The 18,542-nt window shown below is 48.4% G+C and overlaps 1 protein-coding gene across 1 annotated transcript; it reads right to left on the reverse strand.

The window, feature by feature from the left end:
• Positions 1–1,097: 1,097 nt before the first annotated feature.
• Positions 1,098–4,767, reverse strand: LOC127301426 (uncharacterized). Its single transcript, XM_051331659.2, has 5 exons — positions 4,354–4,767; positions 2,726–3,656; positions 2,472–2,567; positions 2,110–2,246; positions 1,098–1,615 (listed from the first exon to the last, which is right to left on the reverse strand). Exons 1-5 carry the CDS (start codon positions 4,581–4,583, stop codon positions 1,432–1,434), a joined length of 1,578 nt encoding a protein of 525 aa, XP_051187619.1. The 5' UTR covers positions 4,584–4,767; the 3' UTR covers positions 1,098–1,431.
• Positions 4,768–18,542: the final 13,775 nt, after the last annotated feature.

Here is an 18,542-nt window from a genome sequence, read left to right on the forward strand (position 1 = left end):
GCTCGCACCGGTCTAGTTTCCAATTTGGCGTGGGGGAATGGCCAGTGGCGGGAATAATATCGCCCTCCAGCCACTGACGCGTGGGTCCTACGTCTTTTCGGCGGACATTTTCCGCGACCGCCGAGCGTCCGTGGAGACGCAAACCTGGCGCATATTTGGGCCAGGTTTGCGTCTCCGCGGACGGCCCGGTCACTTTGCGTCGCCCCGCTGGAACAGGCCCCAGACGCATTTCCGGTCACGGCGCGCCGCTGGAGATGCCCTTACGCAAATCAACCACCCCAGACCAGCATCCTTGCTCCAGAGCATCCACCTCGCCCCGGCCCCAGCGCCGCCGCGGACAGCGACAAACGCCAATGACACTTCGAGAAACAGATCTCGTTGGATCTGAAGAACGACGAGAAAACCAAGCCGCCGACCTGAAAGATCTACAAGCACACATTGCCAACTACCCTGAGACGCCGCCATGAAGGACGCCACCAGTATGGGAGTGGAATTGAGGCAGATTTATTTGCTGAGCGCCACTCCCAACAACCCAACGACGCACGATAGCAGACAAGCCCTATCTACATAACAGAGAAACGAGGTTTCCTTCCCCTCTTGCCGTCGGAGCGGCAAGCGGAGAGAGAGACCCAAAGCTCACACCGGTGGAGATGGGATATGCTGCCAGTGTTTCGACAGAAACACCTTGCCCCTCGTCCACATGGACACGAGAATATGCATTCTAGCCCAATTTGTCAGTAGTGTGTCTAGCATTGCCGATGGACGTGTGGAGGTTTGCCTCCGGGGTATCTCGCCGGATTGGTCGGTGTTCCTTTCTTATCTACGCTTCTCTTTATCGAAGACGCTTGCTCCTCTCGTGCGCCGGATTCGTCTAGCTCCAGTGTGGTGGGGTGGGGGGTACCTTCAGCTTGAATTGTAGTTGTCGCTATGTGATCCAAGGTCATGTTTGAAATTTTTAGTACTTTTAGAATTCCTTCTAATGTTGTTGAGGATTATGAATAGATCAATATGCTTTTGGAAGAAACACATAGGTCCATACAACTTAACATCAACAGTTGCATCAAGGTACTTGAAACTTAAAGGGAAATTCCAACAAATTCGTAGCAACAAATAATTGCACCTCTACTGCCAATCTTCGTGTTCACATAAACTAGAAGCAATGTAAAATCTACAGAAGAGGATATTATACACCATATCCCTCATATAACACCACAGATTAACCGTTCCTATCATATAGTATCATCCATACAGTGATCTACTTTGTGAGAAACAATGGAGGTAATAAATTCAACAAGGAAGAAACCTCCAAGGACGTATCCCAATAGCTAAAATTAGCTCGGTAGAACCTCTGCTAAATATCAAAACTGACTCTTCTAACATCCACTTCAAATGATCTGACATAGGGAAATGTTCTCTCACACATCAGATGCATTACTCCCTTTTGTTTTCTTCATCGTCTTCATCGAAAGACGTTGTCACGGTATTCATGTCCTTGGTTGCTTTAGCATCTGGTGTGGATGCTACACTCCATCCGTTCTTGGAAACAATGGGCCTTGGCCTTATCAGTGATAGGCTGTCCTCTCGGTCGAACTTTTCACTTGCATCGTTGGTAAATCTGAAATGGAAAGCCGAAGTGAGCTTCAAACTTCTCGATTTCTATTTCCAAAATAGAACCTATTTCCTATCTTACTGTTGCGTAAGGTTTTATTGCACTTTGCCATACTCAAAATTATTACATGATACCATATACAAGTGTTCAGAAAAAGACACTATGCAGAGCCCGGGTGTAATGCTTAAAACTTTTAAGTAATAAAGCATCCATTATCGAAAAAGAAAAATACAGTACGCAAATGCAATTTTATGTAGAATGTATAGCAGGTTTTGAAGTCATAAGATTAACATCAAGGCACCATTCTGTTACGTTGCACATTTGCATTTGTGGTAAGGTTGCAGTAGCAGGCAATACATCTCAAGAACAAATGTACTGTGCTTTAGCATGAATGAAGAGACAGCTTATGATGTTGTAATTCTCAAATCACAGTATTGCTGTAACAACGAAAAATTTAATATATTATCCAGGCCAATGTCAGCATAAGATCAGGATACTACCTCATTGAGCTCTGAGAAGGTGCCCACAAGTAGGAAATGACGCAAAGAAGTGAGAATGATAGGGCATGCCAGAAAGCAGGAATTATCCATGCATACTGCCACCGCTCATTGAACACATCTGTTGATTTGAAGTAAATCTGCACAAAGTTGCAAGACTACTATCAATGAATCAGAAAGTGCATAACCAAGTGATGTGGCACATCGCATCTAAACAAGAAAATGGCTAGATTCTTAAAAATAAAAGGTATGATTTCAAAGTATGCTCCATCAATAAAGGGTAAAGATGAACTACCCTAATTTTGTGACTTAAAAATATTTTGTTAATGCAGAATCCAAATACAGTTTTGAGTACACCATCATACCTCGTAGCCAATCCAGGCAATAGACACTAGAACAGTTATACCCAATGCAATTGTGAATTTCCTATAAATATCAAGTTTGGCCATCAACCTTCTTGCCTATGGACAACACAACAAAACATTCACCGAATGGTCAGTGTATTTTCTTATATAATTTGGGGTAAATTTACCTCTTATATAAAAAAGGACAGTGTACCACAATATATACTGCAAATGAATTAACAAGGAATAATGAGCAGAAAAGAGGCTTTGTTCACCTGAAGTTGGCTAAGGGTCTTTGCTAGAGAAATAAATATCCAAACAATGAAAGAAGCATCCAAGATAGCCACAGGATAGACCAAGAACAGCCGAGCTTTTCCTGATAGATCATTCACAGTACCGAGATTTTCTACCAGCTCAAGAATTTCTGTAGCTACAAAGAATGTTCCTCCTAGCATGATAACTTTTGATGTCAGACCACCCAAAGTAGGCCTCACAACTCCATACCCCATTGAGACAATGAGAATAATAAGACGAGCAACTGTTCTTTTGACAGTCCCGAAAGTTACAGCCCAGAATGTGATGGCCTTCGCCCGAACTCCAGTATCATTGAACTCAGCATATTCGAAATACCACAATGCCATCTCAAGCATGCCCAGTGTAATAACAAGAGTAATACAGTTCTGAAGTGGAAGAACCTCTCGCCAGAACTTCATGTACTGGTAGAACCAATAGATACCAAGTATCACGAAAGCAAAAGACATCAGTCCAAAAAAGTTCTTCAAAGGTGCCATCCGACCCGGAAGGTACCCAGTAGGATTTTTCCAGATGGTTTTCCCCTCGATCTCCAGCCCAGCAAGTGACGGGTCACAGTGTATGAAGTACATATTGTACATCCCAGTTTTTCTCACAGGAATGGTCCTTGATGGTAGTGTTGCAATCAGATCACTTCCATCAAAAGAAGCGACAAGCAACTGTGGCCAGCCAGGATTCAGCTTTGATGGGCGGTAGATGACCGAGCCTTCACCACAAGCTCCTAACTTTGCAAGATCTGATGTACAACAAATTGCTTTCTGACCTCCGTATGCTGATCCACCGATCATTTCACGGTCTTCTATTTCAAAGACAAGTATCTGAACCTTCGCTGAGCTAGCCTCCTTCACAGAATCAACAGCCTCCTCTGGTCTTTTAAATGTAATCTTGTCAAGCCTGAAAAGGGGTGGAGATTTGAAATTAAAGCCTACAAGTTAAGCATCTAACTATAGTGAATGAAGCTAATGCAATTTCAATTGTTCAAATTGAAGTGGCAAACGATAAATATTCAGTGCAAAATGCATGTCCACATTTCTAACTAAAACATAGTGATGCACTTCCACGGCAATTTTACAATCAAAGAACATGCTGCCATTTCGCTTGCCCCTTTAGTTTATTGAACGCATGTGTAACAAGTACACTGGCGCAAAGACAAACACAACTTGGACAATTCAAAGCTTGCTTGACCTCGTCCCTCCCCACTCCAGAGTTATGCTATCCCATGACTTGATACGACTAACAAGCTAGTCGGCATAAAATATGCGAGCTACACGCCTAGACCAAGTCATGCAATGAACTGCAAAGTAAGCAAGCATAATTAACTCAACAATACACTCTGTTCCTTAGCTGCCAGCGGGAATTGCGCCCCTCCCGGAATAATAATCGCTGTAAAGATCCATTGTGCCCTCTGATTCTCTGAGCATGCTTACTACTTTGACCCATCTAGCACAAACCATCAAAATCCCCAAAAGAACCCGCTAGACGGCGGGATCCAAGATCCCCCTGTTCTCTCAGCTGCAGGACGGATGCTCCACTCTACGGCGCCGACCGCGAAGCCGACCCAAGTCACAGGGGAGCGAAAACGGCGAGTTACCTGATGAATGCGTCGGGCACCGCGGCGGAGTCGTCGTTTTCGTCCTCGGCGGTGGCATTGGCGGGGGAGACGGGGGCGTAGAGGCCCTCGCTGCCGGCGTGGAGGATGAAAGCATTGCCCTTGTTGAGGAAGCCGAGGCCGCTGTACTCGTGCACCGAGGCCTCGCCGAGGCAGAAGAGCGCCACGACGGCGACGGCGAGGAGGCGTACGGCCGCCGTGTCGGCAGCCATGAGGCGGGCGGGTGCGGGGCTGGATCTGGCCTTCTTGGAGCTGATGAGTGAAGTGGAGCCTCGGGGTCGGCGGAGCTGGGTTGGGGAAATGGCACGAACCGCAAGAACCGAGCTGGGCCGGTGTGGCGTGGCGTGGCGTGGTGGCTCCGGCTGCTCCGGCTCCGGTCCCGGCGGTCAGAAGTGGGGGGAGAACTGGACAAGGTGCAGCAAGCTGTTATTCTTTGCTGCTTATAAACCGTGTTCAGGGGGTCAATGACAGGCTGAAACCTGTTCTTGGAAAACAATCAGAGTTTTTAATTAGGGCCATGGACTTCCGGGAAGGAAGCATTGGTTGAACCAAAAGAAAATGTTTCTCCTAGTCGTCGAATTCTTTCTGCACCTTCAACATAACTTGCATTACAAGGCCGCGCGACGTATTTTAGCGTCCGCACGTCCATTTGCATCGAATGGTCGAAATCGACCGCGCGTCCGTTTGCGTCGAGTGTGGCTCCAGCGGCACGACGCATTTTTTTGGCCGAATTATTTTTTTAATACATGAAACATAATTTACATAACATGAAAAAAAAACCCTAACGCCTACTGCTGCTCCTCGTCGCTGTCGAGCACGATGAGCTCCGGTATCACCCACGACCAGTTGCCATCCGGGGAGCGTACGTCGGGCGCGCCGGCGGTGCTGGAGGTGGAGGAGGCGCCCAGGGCTGCGGCGGTGGAGGCGCCCAGAGCTGCGGCTGTGGCGGCGGAGGCGCCTGTGGGTATGGTTGCGGCGGTGGAGGAGGCGCCTGCACGTGGGCGTGGCGGGGGTGGAGGCGGTGCCCAGGGCTGCGGTTGTGGCGCCGCCGAGTCCTGTAGTGCCAGTCAAAGGGCTTCATCCTCCGACAGGCCCGGCGGCATGACGCCGGTGGCGTACCGGGGCAGCGACGGCTGCACAGGCGCGTCGTTCTCGGAGACGAGGACGCCGAGCTTCGCCATCTCGTCGTCCGTCATGTTCTCCGGGAACTCGAATTTGCGGACCTCCGCCACGGCCTGCTGCCATTGGTGGAAGACGGCCACGACGTAGTCGTCGCTGTCGTCCTTCACCTCCTCGTTATGGTACGCGAGCGCCTCGATGTAGTCGTCCTCATCGTCGTACGCGGCGTAGGCGTCGTCGTCGTCGTTGTGCTGCGCGCGCGTCGCCGCCTGCTGACGACGACTCGGCGCCTCCTATCGTCGTGGACGAGTCGGCGGTGCAGACCCGAAGGGAAAATCCTTGTCGCCCATGAAGCCCGTCCTTCTTCTCTTAACCGTCTCGGTCGACAGAGACGTACGCCAGCTGTCGGAGTCGATGGCGTACGCCGGATCGTCGCGGAGGTCCGGCGGCAGGTACCGCCTCCTTCGCCGGATCTCCGCGGTCCGATCAGGCTTCCGCGCAGGGACGGGACAGATGGGCACCCGGCGGCAGCTGAGCCGCCAGCCGCCAGGCAGTTGCACGCCGGCCCAGCGCTCGCACGACATCCATTTGTCGTGCATGAGCCTCCCCAGCGTGACGGGGAGCGGCACCCTCTTGCAGCCGCTGCCGGAGGCCTCGAAGTCGTTCTTCTTCCCCATGGCGCTGCGGCGGTGGTGCTGCGAGTGGAGGTGTGGGGGAAGGAGGAACGCGGCCGGTGGTCTTTTAAGCGCGACCGCGCGTGGGATACGATGGCATTGAAGGCGGCGCAGAAGCCCAGCCGCCGCCCTCCAGTGCGCGTGCAGAACAGGCAGCCGCGCCATTGATGGTGAAGGCTGCGGCGCAGACGCGGAAGCGCTGACCGCCGAAGCGATGCCCTCGATGCAGGCTCGCTGCCAGGCGGGTCCGGTGGAGAAGCGAGCGGACACTTTGCGCGTCCGTCGAGCATCCGCAGAGACGCAAACCTGGCGCATATTTGGGCCAGGTTTGAGTCTCCGCAGATGGTCCGGTCACTTTGCGCCGCCCCGCTGGAGGGGGTGCCAGACGCATTTCCGGTCACGGCGGACACAAACGGTCGCTCAGTGTCCGTTTGTGTCGCGCCGCTGAAGATGCCCTAAAAAGTTAAAATTAGCGCAGCTCAAAAGTAACCATATCTAACGTCAAAAAAGGTAACCATATTTCAAAATATAAATGGAGAAAACTTGTGAAAAGGTGATTGCAGCGCCACTACAAAAAAACTAACAAGAATATTTAGATCAGCGAGTTCGGAGGAACATGTGAGATGGATGTCCCACCACTCAGCTTGAGCCGCAGAGACAAATTCTAGGTCATCCACAAGAAGATGTGTCTTCGCATTATCCTGTTTTTACGCAAGATGTAAATTGAGACCACATGATAAATACAATAAAAATGTACTAAAATTGTAGAAATACCACCCTAACAACTATTTGTCCTCTATTTTAAAGTAAATAGAAAGAACCATGAAAATTCATGAAGATCGAAAAACACAACTCCTAGGGTTCTTGTTACTTAACCACAAAATTTGGAGCGACCAAGAGCAAGGCCCACCCAAATCATAAACTAGATCTACCGATAACTAAGTATAGGATTCGTCGATAAGGCCTCTGGCCTGCATTGCACTGATTTTAAAGCAGTTGTGATCTTGTATCAATAGGAACAATGGGTTTAGTTGTTTCTAACAAGTCTAACTCGAATGGACTCAGGGCTCGTTTGATTCATAGGATAAAAAAATCACATGAATAGGAAAAGTATAGCATTAGAATGTTATGACTACTTGAATCCTATGGGAAGATGGAGTTTTTTTTATTGTAGCAAAGGAAATTTTCCGATCTCGTGTTTTTTTCTATAGGATTTACACTACAAGATTTCTATAGGATTTGTTCCTATGAATCAAACAACATGTGTAGGAAATTTTCCTATAAAATTCAAATCCTATACAATTCCTATAAAATTTCTATGAATCAAAGGAGCCCTTAAGGTGGGTATAGGGTGGCCAAACTCTAGCGACAAAAAAGGTGGCGGGAACTCGGGCGGTGCATATGAAGGAGCTAGGAGGAGAAATTGGTAAGCTCCCACCAAAAGCATGCAAACCCCTCTCACTCTCACTGCTCAATCTCTTTGTAATTTATTCTGTCTTAAGCTCCGACCTTCTTGAATCTTCTTCACCGACAAGCGGCTAACCAATGACATTCTCTTCCATAGGCGACAATGATTGACCGAAACCGGTCCTCTTCTACGAGACGTGATTTGCATCCTTTCATTCGTAAGCAATATCAAACTTGAATTTTTGTCCATGCATTTTTTTCTTTTTTTGAAATGGGGCCCCAGCCTCTTCATGTGTTCATGCATTTGCGTAGATCTGTAAGTATGTGTACTTATTCGTTGAGTCATGATTGATGTACTTATTCAAAATTTTGTCCGTGCCAATGATGTTTGTAAGCATGTTAGGTTGTTTGATCTAAGCCGATGCGGAATTTGGCTTGTAAGAATGCGGAATTTGGCTAAGGGGGGGGGGAGGGTGAATAGGTGTTTAAAAACTCTTACGGATTTGGCTTGTAAGAATGCGGAATTAAACTAACGTTTAGTTTACAAGCACAACCCCTAAATATGCTAGGAACTAAGTGCAACAACAACTAGAGCTAAGCAAGATAGGCACAGTATATATATGAATAACAAGTGATAGCAAGATATAATAGATACTTCAAGCTCGATGGCTATCACGAGGAAAGAAAGTTCGGGTATAGAAATAACCGGAGAACGCGGAGATGAAGATGTATTCCCGTATTCCCTTCCTTTGCAAGAAGGTACGTCGCGTTTGGAGAGGTGGAGGTCCCACGAAGGATTCCCCAATGCCACGAAGGCTCACCTTCTACTCCGAGCCAAACCCACGAAGGATAATGGCCCTTTCCTTATGGTTAGCTTTTCCTCCACTCCGGAGATGGCAAGCTCCACAACCACTTGACAAGCTCCACGAAGGAGAAGCCCGGGCCCCTTCACAATCTTCCAAGAAGAGTTCACCGGGACACCAACCAAGCCAACTAGGAGGTCACCCTCCAAGAGTAACAAGCTCACGGTCTCTCATTCGAACTAATCGTGGTGGAGAGCTCAACGCTATGCAATGATGCAAAGCAAGAACACTAGAGGTGTTCAAATCCTTCACACTCAAATCCCACCCAAGCAACAAATGCTAGGATGAGATTAGAGAGGAAGAACAAAGGAGCAAATCAACAAATGACTCCAAGATCTAGATCCCAAGAGTTCCCCTCACTTAGAGGAGAAATGAATTAGTGGAGGTTGTAGATCTAGATCCCCTCTCTCAGATCCCTCAAGAATGAGCAAGAATCATGGGAGGGAAGGGAGAGGAAGCAAGCTCAAGTGTTCAATAATGGTGGTAAAAAACGTGCTCAAGAACCCTAGAAAACTGTTGGGGAAGAAGCCCCTTTTATAGCCAAACGAAATATGACCGTTTGGGGCAGATCTAGGAGTTTGTCGTGCAGCCTGGTGTGAGAGCTGGTTGCACCGGGACGCCCGGCGTGAGATCTGGTCGACCGGGCCAGGCACCGGATGCCTAGCGTGAGAGCTAGTCGACCGGGCCAGGCACCGGGACACCTAGCGTGAGAGCTGGTCGACCGGGCCAGACACCGGGACGCCTGGCGTGAGAGCCAGTCCGACCGGACCAGGGACCGGGCGCCCCTGAAAGCCCCCTGGAAACCGTCCGGTTGGCACCGGTGTGGGAGCCGGTCTGTGCCTGACGAGCCGGTGAGACAGCCGGCGCCACCGGGCCAAACATGAAAACATGGTTTACAAAAACCATGATAACTTTTGCGTTCGGACTCCGATTTCGATGATCTTGGGCTTGTTGGAATGAGAACAACAAGCCCTAAAACTTTATGCATAGAAACATCATTGTACACCCATGGAGTAAAAACCATAAGATGAATGTTTTACCTACCTATAAAAGAGACACCGGTAAAACCTCCAAGCTTGAAAACGCAATAGAAGATGCATATGGATTCCGTTTTCGATGAACTTGGGCCTGTCGTAAAGCTAGCAACAAGATCAAAAACCTCACACATAGAAACACCAAGTAGCAATAAGATTTATGAAATGCAAAGCATGCAGAGGGTTGAGCTCCCTAAGACGATGTGATCAAGTTACCCAACCGAAAGCCCCTCTTGATAGTGCGGCTATGTATCATATAACCCGGTCACCCAACAACCACCTTAAGACTGGTAAAAGGAAAACCTAGCAAGGATATACCTTTGCCTTGAGCATCCCGCTTGATCTTGATGATAGCTCTTCAAGCTCCACTCAAATCGGAATGCCTCACTTGATCATTGTTGCTTCGTGAAGACTCACAAATGCTCCCCCATACACCATGATGGGAAAGCTCCATTGATGCACATATTCACATGTCCATTATTACAAAAATGGACGGCAAGCTTCAAGCATATGATCCTCTTGAGATGCTCAATCTTGAACTTGCCCAACTCAACCTTGATGACGATCACCACTTGACGTCATCCTCTCATGGGCTATATGAGATCTCACTTTTGATGCATGCCCATGGAAAGATACCTAACCCACATAGACAATACAAGGGAACATATATGATGGGTTAGTTCATAAAGCATAATTGACACATCTTACCATACCACATGACTTCTCGTGGCACATTCTTCATGCTTCATGTGTTGATCAAACTTGAATCTATTCTTCACTCTTTGTATTGGTCAACCTTCTATCTTCTAATGCTCTATCATACTATCTTGAGGTGTATATAGAATTCTTCATTTGCTTGCATGCTCTAAATCTTAGTCAACCATAGGTCAACTTATGAGACTATCATGACACCGACTTAGAGACATATCTTGAATTCTTCACTTGGAATCAAGCACTCAAGATCTTGATCATTCATTGCTTATCACATAAGCTAGAGCATGGCTAATATTGAGTTCCACATAGGAACTCCATCTTCATTTCTTCTTCTTGATCATATCACATATATATCTTAAAATCTATGATCTTGATGTCAATACACAAGGTATATCTTTATCTTCATGGCATCCATACTTGAATCCAACACATGGACTACAAGTAGTACCTATGGAATATTCCTTCATATAAACTCAATGAAAACATTAGTCCATAGGGGTTGTCACTAATTACCAAAACCACACATAGGGGCAATATACCCTTACACATGGACACGCTTGGACTAAGGCACATCTGACGAGAACTAAATACTATACGATCTTCTATCTGCATCCAGCAACTCCTCGAGTAGAGGGCGACTATAGCGCCTAGCTAGGAGGCTACCACCATAGTACATTGTACTACATGGGCGGTTTAGTAGGTTGTATGTTACTTGGCTCGCATCTGGGAAAAAGTAAATAGACCATTGGATTGCCCGAAAGGCCTTCAGGTTGTGGCCTCAACTATTCTTAAAACACTTCCGGGCCAGGCCCGACAGAAACGACCAAATTGGCCATTTCCAGCCAACCACCCTCTTCTCGGCCAAAAGCGAGAACACGTCATTCCTGCAAAGCCATCGAGGAAAGGTGGCGCGAGCTCACGCGGCATGGTGAAAAAAAGACGGGACAAATTCAGTCACCGCCCGCGAAATTTTTCCACCGTATTTAGGAGACACCGACTCACCACGAAATAAAAATCCCCCATTCACCCCCATTTCAAGCTCATCCGCCATTCAAGATCTAGCAACATGGCCGTCTCTTCATCGTCGGCAAGATCAGTGAGTTTGGCGGTGGAGACTTCGGCTATTGCGTGGAGACTGGGCACGGCGAGTCAATTTCTTCCTCGGCACCGATTCATCCGGTAAGCATCTCAAACCCTAACTCTAGATCAGGACAAACTGACTTGTACATAGGGGAAGATCAGATAGCTTCGCTTGTAGATGATCCCTTCTAAGAAGGTTAGAGGCTTCCAGGATCTCGTCGAGCACAGCGACGCTAGTTCTCCTTGGATCACCATCATCCACGGGGACGATTGTGTTGTCTGCCTCTGTGTCGAGGTCTCCTTATCCCCTATCTTCGTGCTATGTGTTGCCCGTCTAACAGTAAGAAGCCTATATACCTTTCTTGTTCTAGCTTAGATCTATATGGTTCTGGTGGTTTAGTTCTATCGTTCAATGATTAGAAATGTTCTTCATAACGTATTGTAGATGATCATACATGTTAGCTCCCCCGATCTGTCAACTCCCTTAGTCAGAAACATTGTCATGTCAAATGAGACAACCCTTATGTGCATGACGAATCACTATATGCACACATACCTGTAATGGTTTGGCAACCTAATATGTACGAGTTCGTCCTGAACCGTTTGGTTGAGCTTGTGAAAAGCGGCGTCTGCTTCAACCAAGGATTTAAAGAGTCCCAAATGAAGAAGGCCGCTAATGATGTTCTTGATTTCAATAGCATCGCTCAGATCTACAACCATATCAGAAAGTGGAGGAACAAGTGAAGCCTCATTAGCATACTGAAATGTGAAAACAAGCTAAAATGGAGCGAATACGACACTTGTTTCGTGCTTGAAGATGAGGACAACCTGTATGACCACCTGCCAATAGCTCCTTGTGATGAACTTGTGATGCATCACCCAACATGATAAATTAGTGTTGGGTATTACCAGCACCTTTTGATCAGGGACGGATGTGCTTCACTGGAACTGGTGTCAGCTGACAGCAGCGATTTATTGTTGAACTGAATCTACATTAATCACTATTTATTTATGAAGCTGACACCATTGAACATAGAGCTGACACCATCATATCAAATTTCTAGCTTCGTCCCTCCCTGCTTTTGATGAACTGAATGTTGTTGAATATGTTCTTATTCAGCCAACACAAATAAAAGAACAACTTGTGAGCAAAGTATTAGGAAAGGCTACCGATGAAGCCCCAAATCCGGTCCACACTACCAAACATGTTCCATATCTTCTATGTCTCTGAGCTATATTAGGGCATCTCTAGCGGGCGACGCATTTCGGACATCCAAACGGACGTCGCGTTCGTTTGCGTCGGTCCAAATGGTCGAAATCGAACGCGCGTCCATTTGCATCGGGGGAGGCTCCAGCGGCACGACACATACTATTTTCCCATTTATAAAAATCACAATTTACATTAATAAAAAATATAAAAAAGAATTAAAAAAGGCATAAAGGCGTCCTAAAACCTAGCTAATGGCTAATGCTCGTCGTCGGTGACTAGGTCGATGAACTCCGGCGTCGGCCATGGAAGTTGGTACGTCAGCGGTGGAGGAGGAAGAACATGCTGCGGCAATTGTGGCCAGGCCGTCGCCTGTGCATGAGGTTGTGGTGAAGGTGGCCACGGATCCCAGGCCGGAGCAGTAGCCGGTACGCCGTCGTTGGAACGCGTCGGCGTGGCCGGAGGAGTCGCCGGCCTCCCCTGCGCGAGCGCCAACTTGCCGAGCTGGATTGTGAGCTTGTCCCACATAGCGAGCTCGTTGAGCTCGTCCCACATAGGCTGGGTCTCCGGATCCCTCGCCGGCCGCCGTCGTCGTGGTCGCAGTCTGCGCGCTCCGCCTGCTCGTCCTTGTCCCCATCCTCATCCGCATCCTCATCGTCGTTCTCATGTTCTTCCGCGACGATCTCGCTGTCGAAGTAGTCGAGGTCGCCGAGGTAGCAAGCGCGGCGGCGCGCGTCAAACTCCCACGTCCCGAACGAGATCCAATTGTAGGAGTTGAGCGCGTACGTCGGATCTTCTTGGAGACGACCGGCAAGATCGCTCGGCGGTAGCGCACCTCATCCTGGCGCTCTCGGCCCTCCTGCGGTACGGGGGGACGGGCACGCGCCTGGAGTTGAGGTACTAGCCTCCTCCAGGTAGGTTTGCGTCCGGCCATGGCACCGGCCGGTTTTCCTCCGAAAGGCGGCGCACGAACTCGATGCGGACGTACCGCCCGACCCGTGGCTTCTTGCCGGACCGCGAGCCGCTAGCCTCGTGGTCGTTCTTGGTTTTGCGAAATGGCCAGCTTCTTCCCTATGGCGTCCGTCGGGTGGATAAGGTGGGCTCTGGCAATGGTATGGTTGGGGAAATGGGCGCCGACAGCGTTCCTTTAAGAGACTTGGACGTCATCTCGCATTCAATGTCCTGCCACTACAATGTCGTCCAGCAGCGCACGCTCGCGAAAACTGAAGCGCGCCATTAACGTGGCCCTGAAAAAGTGCAGCGCGCCGTCCGTAAGTTATGGCGCGGAAGACGAAGCATCTGTGCCCCTGCTAGGCAGGCCCGTGCGAGGACCGGGCAGACGACCGTTGTTTCCGCGGAGACCTGACGCATTTTTTGGCCATGTTTGCGTCGCTGCGGATGACCCGGTCACAATATGAGAGACATTTTCGGCATAAACGGACGTAAACAATCGCTCTCCGCCGTCGCCCCGTTGGAGATGCCTTTGGTCCACAGAGAAATCACCAGTCCATCGCCGGCGCCTGCATACTGTTCATTAACAAAACGGGCACCCGCTCGAGTGCAGACCGCCCTTCTCTCCTCCTGATGAAAACCTTGAATTCTTAATGGAAAACATGGCTCCGCGCCTGCAAAACAAGCCGCGATTGCTTGCCTACAAAGCGAACTCGTGACCCGACACCCGAGGTGGGCAATCCCGGAGGTCGGGGAGAGGTGGCGTGGGGCGAGAAGCGCTGTGCCGGCGACGGCGTCGTAGATGTATTACCCGCAGAGTCGTCGGCGGAGCAGCCGGCCCGCACGCGAGTCCGCTGATATCTCTTTGGCGTGGGTGAGAGTGAGACGAAGCTAGCAAAGCCCGAACCTGGCCTTGTCGTTTGTGCAGAGAAGAGGCCTGTCCGCTTTAAGAAGAAACCATTTATTGTGGCCCTTGACGCCTATCTAGCCTGTAAAGCCCGTGGCCCTTGTCAATTTCGCTGGATCACGTATCCCCGTCAGGCCACAGAGGCCAAAAAAAATTACTAAGACTGCTCATAGTGGGAGTAACTTAGGTAGTAATATCACACATTTTAAGGTGTTTTGGTGACATGGCATAGCAATAAATGAAGAAAGAGAGGGAGGTGGTAACTAGCTATGTTACCATAACATCACACACCCCAAGATAAAATGAGTCTACAAACTAATAAATGAGGTAATGCATGATACCATCTCTAAGTTACTTTCCACTATGAAGGTAGTAACATGGACTAGTAACTTATGCATGACACCACCTTATGTTACTCCCCACTATGAGCAACCTAATGGTCCTTGCGTCTTCCTGATGTAATGGGTCCAATTAATTACATCCAGTTCCCCAAGAAAAATCCATGTCGCTAATTCAAAAAAAATCCCAATAAGTTCTGAACCAGATACACTACATATAAGTGCTCCAGCTCAGGAGCTCAAGACCATCCCTATTACATGGCCGTTCGCGGTCTAGGGGCTTGACATGGTGGGGAAGCTGAAAAATCATCTCCTGACGGTTTTGAGTACCTCTTGGTCGCTATTGACAAGTTCAGTAAGTGGATCGAGGAAAAGCCAGTGAGATAGGCCGATGGTGCTACGGCACTAAAATTTGTCTGCAGCCTCGTAGTGAGATACGGCATCCCACACAGCATAATCACAGACAATGGCACAAACTTTGCTCAAGGAGAACTCAAGGATTATTGTCAGCATGTAGGGATCCGGCTTGACCTAGCATCTGTGGCGCATCCGCAGTCCAATGGACAGGTGGAGCGAGCCAATGGTCTCATCCTAGTCGGAGTCAAGCCTCGACTTGAAGAACCGCTGCGTCGCGCAGTCGGAGCTTGGGCAGAAGAGCTAGATGCTGTCTTGTGGAGTTTACGAACTACCCCTAACAGATCAACACGGTTCACACCTTTCTTCCTAGTATACGGATCTGAAGCAGTGCTTCCCTCCGACATCATTCATGATTCACCGCGAGTTTCCGCCTACAGCGAAGATACAGCTGACGAGGCCAGACAGCTATCTGTGGACCTGATCGAAGAAGCTCGGAATTTAGCTGACCAACGTTCCACCATTTACCAGCAGAAACTCAGACGCTACCATAGCCGTCGAGTTCGGAACCGCTCATTTAGGGTAGGAGACCTTGTCCTCCGCCTTCGACAGGTGAAAGCTCATAAGCTGCAATCTCCATGGAAAGGACCTTTTGTCATCGGCAAAATGCTACACAATGGATCATACTACCTCGTAGATTTCCGTGAGAAAAAAGATAGACCTGCAAATTGGTACCGGAAACGAAAACGAGAGGATCCGATGACATTTATGATGAGACAGATCGTCTCTAGAATATAGCACAGCTACGTCCTTTCCATACTTAGCAATTTTCGCATTACATACTTTGTAATATCCATGATACATGATCAATGAAATAAAGCATATGGTTCACTCCTTGAGTCTTTTACCTCCTTTAATTTTTCATTTTTGGATCGTGTATGTTTTCCGACTAAAACCGCAGAGCTGGATATTTCCGCCTAGGCGTGTACGAAAGTTGTGATTTTCAAAATCGTCCTTTAGGACGTGAGCTTAAGTTTTCTGGTGGAAAAATTTTCTGTTGCGATCTCATGGATTCCTGGTAGCGATTTTCGGCACCTCGGTTGGGGGCTTGTTTCCGCGGTTATTGACGGATTGCCATTGGGCTTCGTCGCCGCAGGCGAGCATTTCCGGCTAAAGCTCTTCTGGCTCGTGGAAGGTCAAGTGAGCAACCCGGAAAATTTGGAAACTAGCACTTGCTTTCTTAACAAATGAAACATGCATTCATAAGTTTAAAGGATCGCAGGATAAGTTTCCGCCCACATGCTATTGTTTCGTCCCTAGCTACTTAAAAATATTTAAGTCTTATTACAAACCCACTCCGGGGCCAAAATGATGCTTTTTCATTGTTTTTCAGGAACTACTCGGAGACATGATCTTCATCCTCCGAGGCCACGTACGCGGAAGCGTCGCCAGAATCTTCACCGGAATCTCCGTCGGATTGATCCGCGCTGGAGCCTGAGCCTTCCTCGACATCTTCGTCTTCTTCATTTTCATCTTCGGAGAAACCTTCGGGAAGATCGTACTTGTTGTACCAGAACGAGTGATTCACTCGCTCGGCTAGCAACCGATCATACCCTTGGGTCTCCGCGAGGGCGAGCTTGACGTTGGTGCCCTTGGGAACTCCGCGCGCGACCTCCGCCAAGTCCATTTCAGGGCAATGAGCTTTGCACGTTGCCAGGGTGAGAGAGGCGACCCCGCGGGCGGAAGACGCTTGCCAGTCTTTGATGAGATCCGGCACCATCCGCATAAGCTTGGTCATGCGATCAATCACGGTGGTTCCGGCTCTCTTCAAGCTCAGGGACTTGGCGATTCCGCGGCAGGCTTCGAAGAGATCGTTGATGGAGTTCCGCGCATCTTCATAAGCTTCTGTCCTGGTGGCAGTCTCGTGGTTCCATTCGAATCCGAGAGTCGCTGTGAAACAAAACGGTTAGTTTCATCTGCGATAAAGGCGGAATCAATGTGAAAGAAGCCGGAAAACAGCAGTAAGTCCTTACGGAAGATCAGCTTGTCAATATCCCCCGCCTCCGTCTCGGAAGTTTTTGCTTTGGAGACCAGCGTCTTTATCCGCGCGTTGCTCTTCTTCAGCTTGTCGTTCAGCTCCGCAATGGCCTGAGCATGTTTCTCCTCTAGCTCCTTCTTCTTCTTAGTTTCCGATTCAGTGGATTCTCTGAGGAATTCTTGGAGAGAGTCATGCTCGGCTTTCAACACTTCAAGCTGAGCAGAAAGCTCGTTGACAAGGGATTAACTTATCAATGCCTACAAGTTGTAGACTAGGGTTTTAGTCGGAAGTAGAGGGCAAGTAGATCTCGAAGGTTTCAGCCGAAAAGTACTCGACGATGTGAAAACTAGGGTTTCGTGAGACAATGAATCGATGCCCTCTTTGTCCCTCGACTCCTCCTTATATAGGAGGCGGAGCCGAGAGATTCGTAATACACAAGTTTCAGAGTCCGGGAGGGTTTCCAACCCATCCCGCAAGATTACAAGTAGTATTTCCTAATACAACTCTAGCTTTCCTTAATAATAACTTGGGCTTCCGATTCTTCTTATTCTTCGAGTCGTGGGCCTTCAGTAAACCCCGGGTACCATCTTCGACAGGCCCATTGGGGATGCCTATGTCAGTAGCCCCCGAGATTTTGCTTGAATCGAAGAATCAGGGAAAATCTCCAACTTTATAATCATTCAATAACTCTGTCGAATTTATCACATATCTTTGGATATGCAATTATATATTGTACAGAGATAATTGTAGTTGGGGCTAGTTCATCTGACGGATCAGGTACTAGTTAACTGCTCTAGTGGCAATCCGCAAAAACCTACTTCAAGATCACGTCCCTGGACATGATCCCGGGATACTGGTGTAAACTTCGACAGGTGCCGCTTAAGGTCTTACCATTCTATCGAGTCCCAGTCATATTTTATCGGGTACCTAACGCGTCCGTTAGGATTTTTCTTCGTATCTGTTGATACGGAAAAAAGTAGCAAACCGACGTCAGAGACGGCGCCACGCCACTCAGAACGGATCTGGGGTCTTACCTTCGCAAAGTTTTGCGGCATTCAGAGATTGTTCGCAACTTTGGCGCTCTGAGAATATATTGTCGAGTGCTTTTTCGGCTGTTGGAATAGCATATTTTATTGAGTCAACGGATGACTTATATTGCCCTTCTGATGGGAGTATATGTAGAGTTATTTACATAACTCGAAATATGCTCACTTTTTCTTCTTCCCTCTCTTTTTTTTATAATTTCATCGGGCACGCGAACAGCGTTCCCGATGGGAGTAGCCCCGAGGCTACAGCCAAGGACTTGTGCTTGGTTGTAGGCTCAACGCCTTATGTTGCTATATTTTCCTTCTTTCTCGAGGTTTTCATATCTATCGGGTGCGCGACCAGCGCTCCCGATGGGATTAGCCCCCGAGGCTATGAGCAAATGCTTGTATTTGATCATAGGCTCTCGCCATTTCTATTTTGTCATACTCGAATTTTTCA

The sequence above is a fragment of the Lolium perenne genome, chromosome 5 (assembly GCF_019359855.2).
Source record: "Lolium perenne isolate Kyuss_39 chromosome 5, Kyuss_2.0, whole genome shotgun sequence".
NCBI lineage: Eukaryota > Viridiplantae > Streptophyta > Magnoliopsida > Poales > Poaceae > Lolium > Lolium perenne.